The following is a 16,048-nucleotide window of genomic DNA, read 5'->3' as shown; positions in this document are numbered from 1 at the left end:
ATGCCTTTGCATGTTTTTGCGAGTCTCCCGTAGTTGATTGTCAGGTTGAGCCGGTGCCAAGTTCGGCTCATCATACCTGGTCTCCATCAAATCCCATAGATGATATTTTTCCCCTTTAAATATTGGAATCAAGGTTTGAGAGGAAGGATTGGAACTGTTACTTGCCATGGATTCTTCTAAAGTGGGTTCGTTTCTCTGTCTCTCTTATCGCCCAGTTATTAAGACCTCACCTACTTTGAGAGAGAAATGGTTGTCTCTCTCTTACGCTCTGATACCACAATATTGTTGGGGATTTAGCTAAGAAAGAAACAGAGAGATGAATTTTCAGAAGTCTATTTGATTGCTAAATTGAAAAACTACAGCAGTGGCCTTTTAAATAGGCTTACAACAAACTACCTTTAGATAAGCAAGTTAATAGGAAAGTGGATAAACATGTTCCCAACAACTCTATAACTGTCAACTAGAAAATAGGAAAGTACTAATCATCCTAATTTACTAAACACGTATTACTTTACTGCTGCTAAAAAGTAGGAAATAAATAAGGTCATTCCGAAGCATTAATCAACATTATCTCACATGATGTGTACCGTCCATTTCAAATTCTTTCTATCTCTGTTCTTTTCTATTTCCTTTTTGCATACATCCATCTGTTGCCTCTCCTGCTAGTCTCCATCGGTAAGCATGTTTCAAGTCGTAAATAGGTTGCACAAAACTATCCAGTTTGTATTTATCCATGTTTTAACTCTTGCATCTTTGTTCTTCTCTATTCTCTTTTCCCACTACCACTACCTCTTTCTGTTGAATCTCCTGATAGCCGCATAAACGGAACATCTTTTATGCAAGGTTGTCTTTTTTTTCAAAGGATATGGTTGAAACATGTGATTGAATGTTAGACCTGTTGTATCTCATATCATAGATACCCATCCAGTTTTAAATCCTGTTATCTTTGTTTTTCTCTATTTCCCTTTTACCAATGATACACTAGTGCTCTCTCTGCCGCAGCTCATGCTTATCTCCATGAGAAAATGTGTTTTCAGTGGTACATAGGATGTTTCGCACATAAATATGTACTCATCCATTTTCTACCTCAATCTTTATTTTCTCCTTTCTTTTTTTAGTTCACTTGCTCACTACTACACTACTTATCGCGACTATAAACAAGTTACACTAATTTCACTTATTGCCATATTTGGACCTCTAAATATTCCTTTCCCATCGTGTTACTGGCTTTCTTAGAAAAATTTATCATTAAGGCCCATCACAAATAATCATTGATAATATTCCATAAACCACCAATAATATTCAATCCCTTGAGAGCCAAGGTCTCTTAACCGACAAAGTTAAGAAAGTTATTATGCATCAATTAATTGTCAGTCTTAAATGTAAGTTCAAATGTCCATATGCAATAGTGGCGAAGCCAGGATTTTTGTTAAGGATGTTCAAACTTAGGCAAGTTTATATTTTTTTAATGAAGGATGCACCAAAAATTTAAATCAAACTATACAATATTTAGCTAAATGACTTTTAAGATTTGTTTGTTTGAAAAAAGATTAATTAAAAAGAAAAAAAAATCAAATAGAGACATGTGGTGAATTGGTACAAGTAGTTTTTCTTTTTTAAAAGACTAAAAAGCTTCCATTGGGAATTGAACTTGGGTCTGTAAGACTTTCTTAACAGCCTTCACTGCTGGACTACCATCTCCAAATAATCCAACTATGTTCAAAATATCATATATGCTGATATAACACAGTATTTCACCTATATACACAGTATAATTTTCAAGCAAAAGGTGTTCGCTTAAACACCATTGGTAGGTTGTAGCTGCCCCCCTGATACATAAGCAGAAAATATATTCTTTCGAGAGAAGTTATTGAAGTGTGCATAAGAAACTGGGTATTGACACTAATTCTCCTAAAGCTAACCCTCGGATTCTCAAATCTGCTTGTCGAATTCACTGATTCCCTCTCACTCACATAAGTTCTTAAAAATGTGGAAGGGAGCTCAATCAAGAGAGTAGCTTCCTTTCCATCTTTAGTTGTTCCAAGGATATCAAGATGAAAGTAATTAATAAGCGTGAGGGAAAACGTAGCAACATGTTTCTATCCTTTCAAATCACCCTGGAAGAACTTCAGCCTATTTGGCCCGAAGAATGGCACTAGCAATTTTAGAAAAGGTACATGATTTGTTTTGAAGTCTCTCTTTTTTGCATTCAGGCTAATATATTTTACATCTACCACTCTTTCATGATGCTCCCATGTTTCTATTTTATTGTTTAGAAAGTTTTAAAGCATAAATGTGTATTCTAGAGTTAATCTCCTTCATTGATAGAAAATTTGATTGGGAAAGGAGGGTATGCTGAAGTTTACAAGGGTTGTTTGCCTGATGGTCAGCTTGTCATAGTTAAGCGCCTCAATAAAGGTACACCAGAGGAATGAGAACAAATCTTCCTATGTGAAATCGGTACTATAGCACATGTAGACCATCATAATACATGACTCAGAGAAGACCAAATTATTTTACCAAAATTGTATATTATGGAAGATTTAATAATGCCAGCCAATATAGTACCTGAGGCCCAAACTCTTCCATAAGTAGAATATTACCAGCTTTGATATCACTGTGTATAATCCGCTTTTGGCGATTCTCATGAAGATAAAGTAGGCCATGTGCTATTCCAAAAATTATTTTGTACTTCGCGGCCCAATCTAGCTTATCCCTTGAGCCTGAAAAAATAGTAAACGGTAAAGTACCTTGTGTTAGAGCAGAAAAGGGTGGTTAATCAATTACAATAACAAAAATTTTGTCTTGAAATGAGAAACTTTGAGACAAACCATGAATAAATGATCCCAAGCTGCCTTGAGAAGATAACTGAAGAACAAGATATGTGCCTCCTTCCACTCCATAGTCAAACATCCTTGTAGTATTAGGATGTTCTACATGTGCTATAGTACTAATTTCACATAGGAAGATTTGATCCTGCTCGCCTTGAGTACCTTTATTGAGGCACTTAACCAAGGCAAGCTGACCATCGGGCAAACAACTCTTGTAAACTTCAGCATATCCTCCTTTGCCAATCAAGTTTTCTGCCAAAGAAAGAGATCAACTCTAGAATTCACATTTATGCTCTAAAGCTTTCTTAAAAATGAAATAGAATCATGGGAGCCTCATGAAAGAGTAGTAGATCTAAAAATGTATTAGCCCGAATACAAAAAAGAGAGACATCAAACCAGATTATAAACCTTCGCCAAAATTATTGGTAGCATTTTTTAGGTCAGATAGGGTGAAGTTCTTTCGGGATGATTTGAATTGATCCAGACACGTTGGTGCATTTTTCCTCACGCTTCTTCTTTGCCTTCTGGATGTCTTTGGCACAGCTAAAGGTGGAAAATAAGGTAGTCTTTTGATAGAACTTCTTTTCCACATTTTGAAGTGATAGACTATGTAATAGTCTATGTAAATATTGTAAATATTCTCTTCCTTATGTATAGTAATTAGGTCCTATAATTTAGCCGAGTATCATTCTGATAGTGAGATACCTACTTTGTATATAATGACTTTCATACATCAATACAAATCACGGATTGATTTCCTACATGGTATCAGACTAGGTTTCTCTTAAATACCCTAGCTTTCTAAACCCTAGCCGTCCACCTCCCTCTTCTCTCCTAACCCTAGCCGTAGCCGTCACCCCTTCCTCCTCTCTCTTCTCTCTTCAATGGCTGACAACAAAAATTTCCATTCTGCTTTAACCGTCACGAATGTGAAATCTTTAATCCCAATCACTCTAGACATGGAAACCGGCCATTATCACGAATGGGCGACACTATTCAAAGTTCTAGCCCGCGTCCACTCCATACTTGAACACATCATACCACCAACTGACACAACTGAACTCACCGCGTACAACGCAACAAAGGCGGCTAACCTTCCGCTCTAGAAACGGCTAGATGCGGTGGTCCTTCAATGGATATACGCCACCGTATCCCATGATATTCTTACCTCTATTCTCGTGGCGGATGATGTTGCAGAGAAGGCTTGGAATCGAGTTGCTCAACTTTTCCAAGATAACAAGCACTCAAGGGTAGCATACCTTGAAACTGAATTCACCACCACAAAAATGGCCGACTTCGGCTCGGTTATGGACTATTATAATAGGCTCAAGTTTCTCGCGAATCAGCTTGCCAACGTCGGGTCGCCGGTGTCCGACCAACGTCTGGTCTTACGCCTCCTTCCAGGCTTACCGGAGACATATGCACACTTTGTTACCACTATCCAGCAGAAGGATGTGCTGCCCTCTTTCCCTGAAGTGTGCTCCAGACTCAAGCTCGAAGATGCAGCAGCCAAGGAACGTGCCCGCGATTCCAGTCCCGCGGTTCTACTTGTTGATAATGATACTCCCTCTCTGCCACCTGGCGGCAACAATAATTCAACTAACCGTCGTGATAATAATCATGGCAGGAATTCTAACAGGAACAAGGGAAAGGGGAACAACAACAACAACAACAACTGCGGGAAATCCGGCGGCGGCGGCGGCGGACAGACCAGCAACGGCCAGTGGCTGACGGGACAGCCACCGGCAGGGGGCTACTACTGGCCTGCCTGGCCGCCCCAGCAGTGGCCAATGCCCCCCTGCCCGTATCCGACAAGACAGTGGCAGCAGCGTCCCACCACACCGCGGCCCGGCAACGGCATTCTCGGTGCTGGTCCACGACCTCAGCAAGCCTATTCCATGCATGGTCCAACCTATTCTAGGTACACTCCGACAGACGTGGAGGCAGCCATGCACACTCTGTCCATGCATCAACCGGATGATAATTGGTACATAGACATCGGAGCGACTTCCCATATGACTGCCAACTCAGGTACTCTCACGTCTTATTTTAATTTGAGCAATAATTCTGGAATCATTGTTGGTAATGGTAGCACTATTCTAATTCGAGACTATGGTCATACATCCCTACCCCCTCCTAATCATCAATTACGTCTTCGAAATGTCTTTCTTGCTCCAAAACTCATCAAAAACCTTATTTTCGTACATAAATTCACTAAGGACAATAATGTTTCTGTTGAGTTTGATCCTCTTGGGTTTTCTGTGAAGGATTTACCGACGGGGAGCCGCCTAATGAGATGTGAGAGCACCGGGGAATTGTATCCTATCACTGCCACAAAATGGACCACTCCACCATCCACCTTCATTGCCGCATCACCTAGCTTGTGGCATTCTCGACTCGGCCATCCGGGAAATGCTATCCTTAGTTCTCTTCGTAGTAATGCCTTAATTGAATGTAATAGGGCCCGAACTTCTTTTTGCATCTCTTGTCCTTTGGGGAAACATGTTAAATTTCCATTTTATGATTCATTGTCATTTACTACTATGCCGTTTGATATCATTCATAGTGATTTATGGACATCTCCTGTTTTAAGTTCTAATGGGCACCGCTATTATGTTTTCTTTCTTGATGATTATAGTAATTTTCTTTGGACTTTTCCAATCTCTAACAAGTCCCAAGTCTATTCCACTTTTCTATCTTTTAAGGCATTAATACAGACTCAATTTGAAAGAGACATTAAAAACATTCAATGCGATAATGGGCGGGAGTTCGCCAATGGGCATTTTCAATCTTTTTGCGCCTCAAATGGTTTAAATTTCCGATTTTCTTGCCCCCATACCTCTCCTCAAAACGGCAAAGCGGAAAGAAAAATTAAATCCAGTAACAACATAGTGCGCACTCTTCTTGTCCACTCTTCTATGCCCCCCTCTTTTTGGCATCATGCTCTCCAAATGGCCACATACCTCCTTAATGTACTTCCCACCAAAGTCCTTGGGTATAAATCACCAACGCAAGTTCTCTATCAACGAACCCCCTCCTATTCTCATCTCCGGGTTTTTAGGTGTCTATGCTATCCACTTTTCCCATCTACAACTATTCATAAGTTACAAGCAAGATCCACCCCGTGTGTATTTTTGGGCTATCCGTTGAATCATAGAGGATATAAATGTTATGATTTATCCACCAACAAAATCATCATCTCAAGGCATGTCATCTTTGAGGAAACTCAATTTCCCTTCTCCAAATTGCACTCACCAACCCCAACTTCTTATGATTTTTTGGACCATGGGATTTCTCCATATACCCTGCATTTTCTGTCACAACCTCCTCCACCCGTCGTTCCCTCGGTCCAGCCCCTCCCCCCCACTGCTGAGCAGCCCCTCCCCCCGCTGCTCCACCCGTGACTGCCCAGCAGCCCTCTCCCCCCACTGCCCAGCAGTCCAACCCCATGGTCACTGCCCCACAGCCCCTACCCCCCACTGCCCCACCCGTGACTGCCCAGCAGCCCACCCGCATGGTCACTAGAAGCCAACATGGGATTTTTAAGCCCAAACAACCGTTCAACTTAAATACTTCTAGCACTCCCTCCATCTCGCCTATCCCACGAAATCCTGTCAGTGCTCTAAATGACCACAATTGGAAAGCTGCCATGGTTGATGAATATAATGCTCTAATTAGTAATAAGACGTGAGAGTTGGTTCCACGTCCCACTGATGTGAATCTTATTCGTTCTATGTGGATTTTTCGTCATAAAAAGAAATCTGATGGTTCTTTTGAGAGGCACAAAGCCCGTCTTGTCTGTGATGGCAGGTCTCAACAGGTTGGAGTTGACTGCGACGAGACTTTCAGTCCGGTTGTCAAACCGGCTACTATTTGCGCTGTCTTGAGCATTGCACTTACACACTCTTGGCCCATTCATCAGTTGGACGGCAAGAATGATTTCCTACACGGTAATCTTAATGAGACTGTTTATATGCATCAGCCTATTGGGTTTAAGGATCCAAAGCATCCACATCATGTCTGTCTCTTGAAGAAATCGTTGTACGGACTTAAGCAAGCTTCCCGTGCATGGTTCCAACGCTTTGCAGACTGTGTCTCCACTATTGGTTTTTCACATAGCCGATCTGATCACTCTCTCTTTATATATTGTCGAGGTTCTGACATGGCTCACATTCTGCTATATGTTGATGATATTATTCTCACAGCTTCCTCAGATGCTCTCAGAAAATCCATCATGTCTCTGCTTAGTGCCGAATTTGCTATGAAGGATTTGGGCCCTCTGAGCTATTTTCTGGGTATCGCTGTTACCCGGACTTCACACGGCATGTTTCTCTCTCAGAAAAATTATGCAGCAGATATTATAGAGCGTACGGGCATGACTGCCTGTAAGCCAAGTCAGACACCGGTCGACACCAAAGCCAAACTTGGTGCCACGGTTGGGCCTCCTTGCGATGATCCCACCCAATATCGTAAGTTGGCCGGCGCGTTGCAATACCTTACATTCATAAGACCAGACATCTCCTATGCAGTTCAACAAGTATGCCTTCACATGCATGATCTAAAGGTTGCACATATGCATGCTCTTAAACGCATAGTCTGATACATTCAAGGTACTATTAAGTTTGGTCTCCATCTGTACAAATCCTCCATTGCCTCTCTTGTTTCTTATACAGATGCAGATTGGGGTGGTTGTCCAGACACTCACCGATCCACATCAGGTTACTGTGTCTTCCTTGATGATAATCTCCTCTCATGGTCATCCAAACGGCAACCTACTATGTCTAAGTCGAGTGGCGAGGCCGAATACCGTGGCGACGCTAATGTCGTCTCTGAGTCCTGTTGGCTTCGCAACCTTCTTTTGGAGCTCTGTTGTCCCATCCGGACAGCTACATTGGTTTATTGTTATAATGTTAGTGCCATATACCTATCAGGTAATCCAGTTCAGCACCAACGCACTAAACATATTGAGATGGACATACATTTCGTACGTGAGAAAGTTGTCCGTGGAGAAGTTCGTGTTCTTCACGTCCCGTCCCATTACCAGATCGCAGATATCTTCACTAAAGGTCTTCCGCGTGTGCTCTTTGATGATTTCAGGGACAGTCTAAGCGTACAACAACCTCCCGCTTCGACTGCGGGGGTGTGATAGACTATGTAATAGTCTATTTAAATATTGTAAATATTCTCTTCTTTATGTATAGTAATTAGGTCCTATAATTTAGCCGAGTATCATTCTGATAGTGAGATACCTACTTTGTATATAATGACTTTCATACATCAATACAAATCACGGATTGATTTCCTACATGAAGAACTTGTGTCAGCGAGAGGACATCCGTGGATTTGACTAGCAGAGCTGAGAACCTGAGGCTTTAGCTTTAGCAGAACTGGAGCCATTCTCCTGGTTTCTGATGCATGCTTCACTAACCCGTCAAGGAGATGCTTCAATAACCCCTCAAGGAGAAGAATCATCGTGTTTCTCGCTGTCCATCTTAAACAATCTGAGGTCTATAACAAAAGATAATCCATCAGAGGCAAAGCAGAAGAAAAAACAAGCCGTGCACAATCTCTTTGGAATATAGCTGATGCCACCTTTAGCAGAAGCCGAGGAATAGAGAATATTATTCTGTCCAGCAACAACAGCTTTGTTTTCTGAGGTACTTACTGTATCCATACTGATTTCCTTAGCAGTTTTACTGTATATAGTTCTAAATTTTCCGAATCATATCAAATCACTAAGTAACAGAAAAAACTCTTTCCTCTTATGCTTTCCTTGGTCTTGCATCAAGGGAAGTATAACTAATCCCAAAACCAAGAATTCAAAATGATTTCAGGCGGTTAATGCTTAGGCAGGAAGTTTGGATTTAAAGCATATATTCAAGCAAGGCAACCAGGTAGCAGATGACTAGCAAAGTACGGAAGTAATTGGATCGGATGTTTTTGAAAACTTAATATTCTATGATGTATTTTTTTTTGTCTTAAAAGAAAATGATGTAAGTACTTGTATCCTAGACAAATCAAGCTGTGTAATAAACTTCAGTATAATAATAGTAGTTTCTTGAAAAATGAAAATTATACTAGAGGAAAAGAATTTTAAGTGAACAAAACAAAAAATCATTTGACCAATTTCAAGATGGACGGGAAGATGTCTATCTCCAAATTCACAGATCTCTTTCCGCTATAGTTCTAATCAATGTCTTTGTTTATAAGATTTCTTCTAACCCATTTATCATTAATGTAAAAGAAACCATTTGACTAATATACCCTTAGTAATATACTCGTTTGTTTAATTAATTTATAAACATCTTTTTTAAAAAGTTGTTTTAAAACATTTTATTATTTTTACTCATGCCCCAATTAGTGTCATGCATCGAAGAATTAGAAAGAAAGAACAATTTTTTAAATTTATGGTATAAAAGAAGTCGTGACTATAAATTATCTAATTAAAATAAAATAAGAAATTTAAAACTAAATTATTTCTAAATATAAGAAGATGTAATAGTTTCGTGGAACTAACGCATCACATAAATGGAGGCATAAGAAATATTATTACTCCATCTTTTTAATCATTTTTCTGTTCCAATTCTTTATTTGTTTTGTCTTTTGTTTTTTGTGTTCTGTCATTTTTGTTCATTTTGAAAACAATGAAGCAGACGGCACCCAAGATGTGACAAAGCTCTTAATCACAATTCACAATGAGTAAATTAACTCAAAAAAGGTTTATCATTTCAACTCTAGACTACTCTAAATAAATATGGAAATAGAACAACAAGAAGAAGAAAGAAAATAAACCACGTTTATGAATTTGGGCACAAGTACATCTGACGTGTAGAAAAAGCATATTCAGCTTTGTGGACAAGCTTAGTAAAGAAATCTAGAACAATGACAGCTTGTGGCCTATATACGAATGTATATCCGGCTCCTCTCCATTTATTTTCTCTCTATTTTCCTCAAGTTTTATTTGGATTAATAACACATGTCATGATCTAAAATTAATGGTCTAGATTTAATTAACTAAAATAAAACTCTAACCATAGTTAGAATTATTAATTACTTCCATATATTTTCTCCCAAAATATATTTTTACAATCCCATAATTCCAGATCTACCTTAATCTTTCCTAAATATATTAAAAACTTTTCTTTCTTTCCTTGAGTAAACTTTTGCCGTGCCTTAAATAGTTTTACGTCTATCCTGTTTTCTCTTCATAATTAGTATTCATACCAATGCGACGCGCGGTCAGTATTAAAAAAATCATTAAAAATAATACATGTCTTTCAAAGAAGCACTTCTCGTATTTAAATATAAATCCGAGCAAATAATGTGTGTATTCTAGTTCTAGTGATAGAAAAGAAAGTTATTAGAAAATTAAAACAAAAATGCCATCTAAAATTGACAATTCTAGGATGGGATAATATAATTGACATATAGCAGGCCTCGAAAATCCTGTATATAAAAGAGTTGTGAAAACACAACAGGTCAGATAACTTATAACTTTAAAGGATCATTACAGATGACATTTTGTAGGCACATTATCTTCTTTGGACAAATTGAAATTGTTTATGCTACAACTAATCTCCACCCAATTTAAGGTAGTGAACAACTTGAATATTATCTTATCTATACAAAAGGTATTCATGTACCATCACAATGGTTATCATTATACAAAGCTAAGAGTTTAAAGACTCAAAAGTGTCTATTAAAATTAACACAAGTACATTTCATCCATCCGAAATCATCTTCCTTCTCTTTTTGAAGTTTCAAATAAATGTGATAGAAATCCTTGAAAACGGAAATGCTGTACCTTTCTCTACCTACTAATATAAATTAAAAATTCAACTTCAAAAACACTATAAGCTGTTGAATTTGCCTGTTGAGAAAGATGTAGTGGAAGACGAAGTAGAAGAGCAAACAGGATTCAAGCTGAAAGGAAAGCTCGCATTGAAAACTTGGTGCACTGATATTCTAAGTGAAACAAATAACTCAAGTTTTCATATGTTCAACAAAGCTTAAAAAACTGACCAACATTCTTGGAGCTAGATACTAAATTAAGTTTCCTGTTTATTCCTCTGCTTCATTACTCCTCACTCCTCTGCTTCGTCACTGCACATGTTAAAATCAATTAAAATGCATAAACCACATTTGTCTAATAGCATCGAAGCTATGGCCAAGAAAGGTGGGATGTTCAAAGATTTAACCAAATAACCTCTTCAGTCTTTTCTGAGCTTCGCCAGGTAACATCACCCTCAATAGTAGGTTATGCCAAGTAAAACCAAAATCAGGAAAATCTATGCAACTATTTAGACATTCAGGCAACAGTCCAACAAAATGTGAAACTAAAGAAATAACTATAAAGGCAAGTTAAACGACTAATATATTGCCTTCTTACATATAATTAAGCATGTCCACAATATTCAAACAAAAAAAGTAGCAAAGAAACATCTTCTATTTAGGCATCTAGTGGTAAATAGCCCCAGCGCTATGGATCGAATGATTATCTCGGACCCGATCGCCCCTATATGTGAAACTTTATCCTATAATGAAATGAAAACCCCAACCCCATTAGTCATCCCATCAATTATCATCGATCAAAAAAATTAGTAAATTCAGCTAATCCTCTTATCCCACCAACTAAGAATCTTGTATAAAAAATTTACGTTGAAAAGTATAACTACAATTCACAACATCAAGTCAGATTACATAGCTAAATGGAAGTTAATAGCTAGCTTTTAGAATTCTTGGGCCTTTTTAAGAGCTCTAGAACTACTGCACATCAGGGAGAAGATTTCTTTGAAAGAACTATAGATGAACTTATCGTCTCGGTTTATGCTTTTGTTGTGGGTCAAGGTCAAGGGGAAATAGATTATTTGTAGCAGCAATGTGTTGAAGCAACTTAATCTTTGCTTTCTACCACTAATATGATTACAAAAATAGGCAAATTTTCAGAGGACAATTCACATATGAAGTTGTTATCATCATATTAAAGACTTCCTTGATAGTTTGAGCCTCGTATATATTGGAAAAAATGGATTAATATTTTCTAATAAGAAATATTTCCTAAATGTTTACGACCCATTTAGCCTAGGCCGTCGGGCACTTACCTTCTCACCTCGGTAAGCGAACCCTCACCCCGACGGGGAACCAATACATAAAAGTATGAAAACTTAGTAGCGAAGTAAAACAATTACGTAAGTCTCATGATAAACACACACACACACACACACACACACATATATATATATATATATATATATAAGTAGTAGGAAATGCGGAAGACAATAGACACTCCCAGGGTCTAGTTTGAATAATACAAGAGCATCTAAGGAGAAAATAATACAATTTGGCATACTAATACATAAACGTCTATGTCTCTGAAGTAAATAGGACATATGATAAGAAAGTCTTCAAGGTCAGCAGACGACCATGCTCACCCTGGAAACTTGAGAAGAAGCTGAATGTGTCTATCAACCATGGGTCACGGAAGTGGATCCGACCTGATACTCCACATTCATAAAAGAATGCAGCAAGTGCAGGTCAGTACAAACAACAGTACTGGTAGGCATCATCGGTCGACTAAGCATAGTTAACACGATTCAGAAAATAAGCAGATAAGCAAGGAATACAAGTATAGAGCAATGCAATCAATTTCAATAGTCTGTCATCACCTACGTAGAGTGTCTAATCCTAAATATGTCAAGTCTGAATATATCCGATCCGATCCAACATCACAATCCAATCACCAAACATCTCGATCAATCCATAGTACAATGCAATGTAATAATGGTATGAATGCAATGCAATGCCGTGCAAATGAGGTGTACACATGTACTCCGGACGAAAATATTGACGTCTCGGTAACACAACCCAGCATGACTCGCGAAGTCTAAGTGCCACCCGTCCCGGATCTTTGGCCACGGGGGTTCTCACTTGCACCACCCTGGGGGACCTGCGGAGTCGATGCACTAACAACAATTCCGGAATATTATCGGAATTGACCATGCAACAACGATGCCGGAATATATCATCGGACATCGGCCATCTCACAATCACTCCTGTAAAAGAGTTTGTTAATATCAGTTTCACACAATCAACGATTCCGGAATTGAACCTCGTACATCGACCATCTCACAATCACTCAAGTAACAGAGTTTGTCAATATCAGTTTACTCAGTCAACGATATCGGATCATCACTGGGTATCGGCCATGCATCATGAATGAGTGAAAATGCGTGCAATGCGTATATCAACATCAATCAATCAAGTTCAATATCACAAGTGCAACAACGGGATATGCCAACAATGTGTCGTATCACAATACCAACAGTTGGTATGCCAACAATATATCAATAACTCAAGTACCAACACTGGGTATGCCAACAATATATCAATAACTCAAGCACCAATAATGGGTATGCCAACAATATATCCAAGTACAAATACCAACAACGGATATATCAATTCTATCCCAATCAAGACGATAAAACAGAATTCAATATCTACCAACTACTCATGGCATCAAGCCAGCACAATAGAACAATCAAAGTACACATAACGGGGTGGCTAGTCCTAACATACATCAGGGCCCAACCTAAGACAATATCCAACCCGATTTCATACCCGAATGTTCACATGCTGTCTCCGACATTGTAATCTAAATATGTCCTTCACTATATGAAGTCTCGCAAAAGGTAAGTCATAACCTACCTGGATGGCCGAACCACAACACCAATAACTCACTCATTTGCTTTGCCCTTCCACTGAAGCTCAGAACCAAAGTAGTCTATGCATAATTGAATTCTATATTAGAAATCATGAAGAATGATACTAATATTGCTATTATTTCAATTAGGTCAATTCTAACCCTAGAAATTGGGAAAATGGGCCCATATGGGCAAAACGGGAAATTCGAGAACAAAATACCAAATTAAGTACTAGGTAATCATAACCCAACCACTAATTGTTGATTTACCTCAAAGATTAGCCTAATTCTGATTTCAAGCAAAACCCCCAAATTGGGTATAAACCCTAAGTCTCTAAATTCGAAATTCAACACTTAGAGTGGAAGATATATGATTAATGAGCTTAGATTAGTCAATATCTAGCATAAATATCACCAAATTATCATTAATAATCCTGGGGACAATGTTCTTCCAAACCCTCTTTCAACTCCCATCACCATGGGTTTATTAAGGGAAAAGGGGAATCTATCATGATAATGGTTAAAGGAAGAGTGAAGAAATAAGTAGGATTTACCTCCAAGGATATATATATAGTAAGAGTAGTTTCTTCAAGCTCAATTATCGTAATGGGACATAATGAGGATCTAAGGGCTTTAACACTTCATTAACTTTACAAAACTGCCCGTCACCCGCTTCAGCGCTACTTGGACCGCCCCAGCGGTGCCGCTTCAGCGGTCACTTGACCACTTTAGCCGTAATGACCAAAATTCATTGACCGCTCCAGCGGAAGGGCTACCGCTCTAACGGTGCCGCTGCCGCGGTGCTGGTGCCGCCAAAGCAGGCACCAGACACCAGAAAACTCCCAAAGTTTCACCATTCGATCTGATTTTCCGTCTAGTTCCTGAGGCCATCTGTTACACCTTGGAAAATTTCCCGTTAACGTACAGTGAATAGGCTAGCGAAAGGCACAACGTGTACGATGATTTTATAAGAAAGAAATAGCATTTGATGATCCTAATCGAGATTCAAAGACATTTGACATAAGGGAAGAAGGTTGTCAAGGCAAGCAAAGGATATGTTGCGTGTCGGGTAAGAATTATGAGCGACAAGTTAATGATGGCTTAAAGATGTTTCGGAGAAGAGTGATAATGTCCCTTAGATTGGTATTGAGGTGTTAATCAAGTGTCAAGAAGGTTCCATAAGGATTGAAGATCAAACGAGTCGATGAGAACGAGTTTCGGACAATGGAGCATTATACGGCCAAACATACTGGTCGTATAAAACATACGGACCGTATGTATTGCCCAGACTAAGGTTCCTCACTGAACCAAACATACGGCCAGATATACAGCCCATATAAAATGTACGGACCGTATGTCCAGCCGTATGTATTACCCAGAATAAGGGTCCTCACTGGACCAAACATACAGCCAGATATACGGCCCATATAAAATGTATGGACTGTATGTTGGTCTGTATATTCTGGTCGGGACAGATTTTAAGTGTTAATATATGGACCCTCTCTCATTTATTTAATTTCATTTTCACTCCTCCACACTTCAAGAATTCTCTAGAATTCTCTCCACTCTTCAACTACAAGAAACCAAGGGAGAACCATGATCAACTTCATCAAACCCACAAAATCAAGTGTATGAAACCTATTAAAAGCTCATCTACATCAAGAAATCTCAAGGGAAGTGAGTTAGGATTTTGGTGCAAGAAGAGAAGTTCCACTCAAGGCTTATTCTTCCATTGCCTAAGGTGAGTTTTATGATTATTCCTTATTGTTTAAGGTTTTGAAAGTTAAAAACACATGGATTGTAGAAAGATAGAGAAAATGGGTCATAAATGTGGGAATAGTGACATTGTTGGGTAAAGGTTTGGATTGAGTCATGATTATCGATATGTTGTGATTGTAAATATGTTATGAATGACATTTAGAACGTGGGACAAGTATTATATGTGAGAAAATGCAATAATGAATTATGACCATGATTATGGAGAAATTGGAGTGAGATTGTGAAATGTGGGTAATGTAGATGAATGATGATTGTTGCTTGTGATATTGTGGATGTTGTTATGCATGTTTGGGAGTTGATATATGATATGGGGAAAAGTTGTATAAACAAAGGAAATGCTGCCCAATTTTCATTAGCCTTAGTAAGCACGTTTAAGTAATCGATTAGCTAATGTTAATGCGAATTCTCTTGAAGGTAGAAACGTGGGCATTGAAGGAGAACAAGCAAGCGATAGATTAGTTAAACGAAAAAGGTATGTGAGGATAGTCCTTTCTTTCTATAGCATGAATCCGATGGCATGATGTTTCCTTCTTCTCCATGAATCCTCTATATCACGGAAAGCTAAGAGTCTATGTACATGAATAGCCATATGAGATAAGAGATACAGTATGAGCCCAATCATGATGATGATAAGTTTAAGTCTAAAGATTCTAGAGTTCATGATATGATGTTCCTAAAAGTTAATGATGTTGTTCATTGTATACACTCACCTTATATACTATTTCCTTCAAGGTGAGGC

General features: G+C 38.7%; 1 protein-coding gene and 1 long non-coding RNA gene across 2 annotated transcripts; both read right to left on the bottom strand.

Moving 5' to 3' along the window:
• Positions 1-370: 370 nt before the first annotated feature.
• LOC132607681 (receptor-like cytosolic serine/threonine-protein kinase RBK2) lies at positions 371-3,090 on the bottom strand (the record flags this gene model as incomplete). The annotated part of the gene is made up of 2 exons (XM_060321768.1): positions 371-2,723; positions 2,832-3,090. Coding segments are annotated over 2 exons (450 nt in total), but the record flags the coding sequence as incomplete, so codon positions are not given.
• A 4,344-nt stretch (positions 3,091-7,434) lies between these two features.
• On the bottom strand, positions 7,435-9,000 carry LOC132605914 (uncharacterized). Its single transcript, XR_009569498.1, has 2 exons — positions 8,424-9,000; positions 7,435-8,339 (listed from the first exon to the last, which is right to left on the bottom strand). It is a non-coding gene; the product is annotated as an uncharacterized LOC132605914 (long non-coding RNA).
• Between the last annotated feature and the right edge of the window lie 7,048 nt (positions 9,001-16,048).

This window comes from Lycium barbarum, chromosome 8, assembly GCF_019175385.1.
Source record: "Lycium barbarum isolate Lr01 chromosome 8, ASM1917538v2, whole genome shotgun sequence".
NCBI lineage: Eukaryota > Viridiplantae > Streptophyta > Magnoliopsida > Solanales > Solanaceae > Lycium > Lycium barbarum.
Note: the sequence above shows the minus strand (reverse complement) of the source record. Positions and strands in the feature narration are given on the sequence as shown.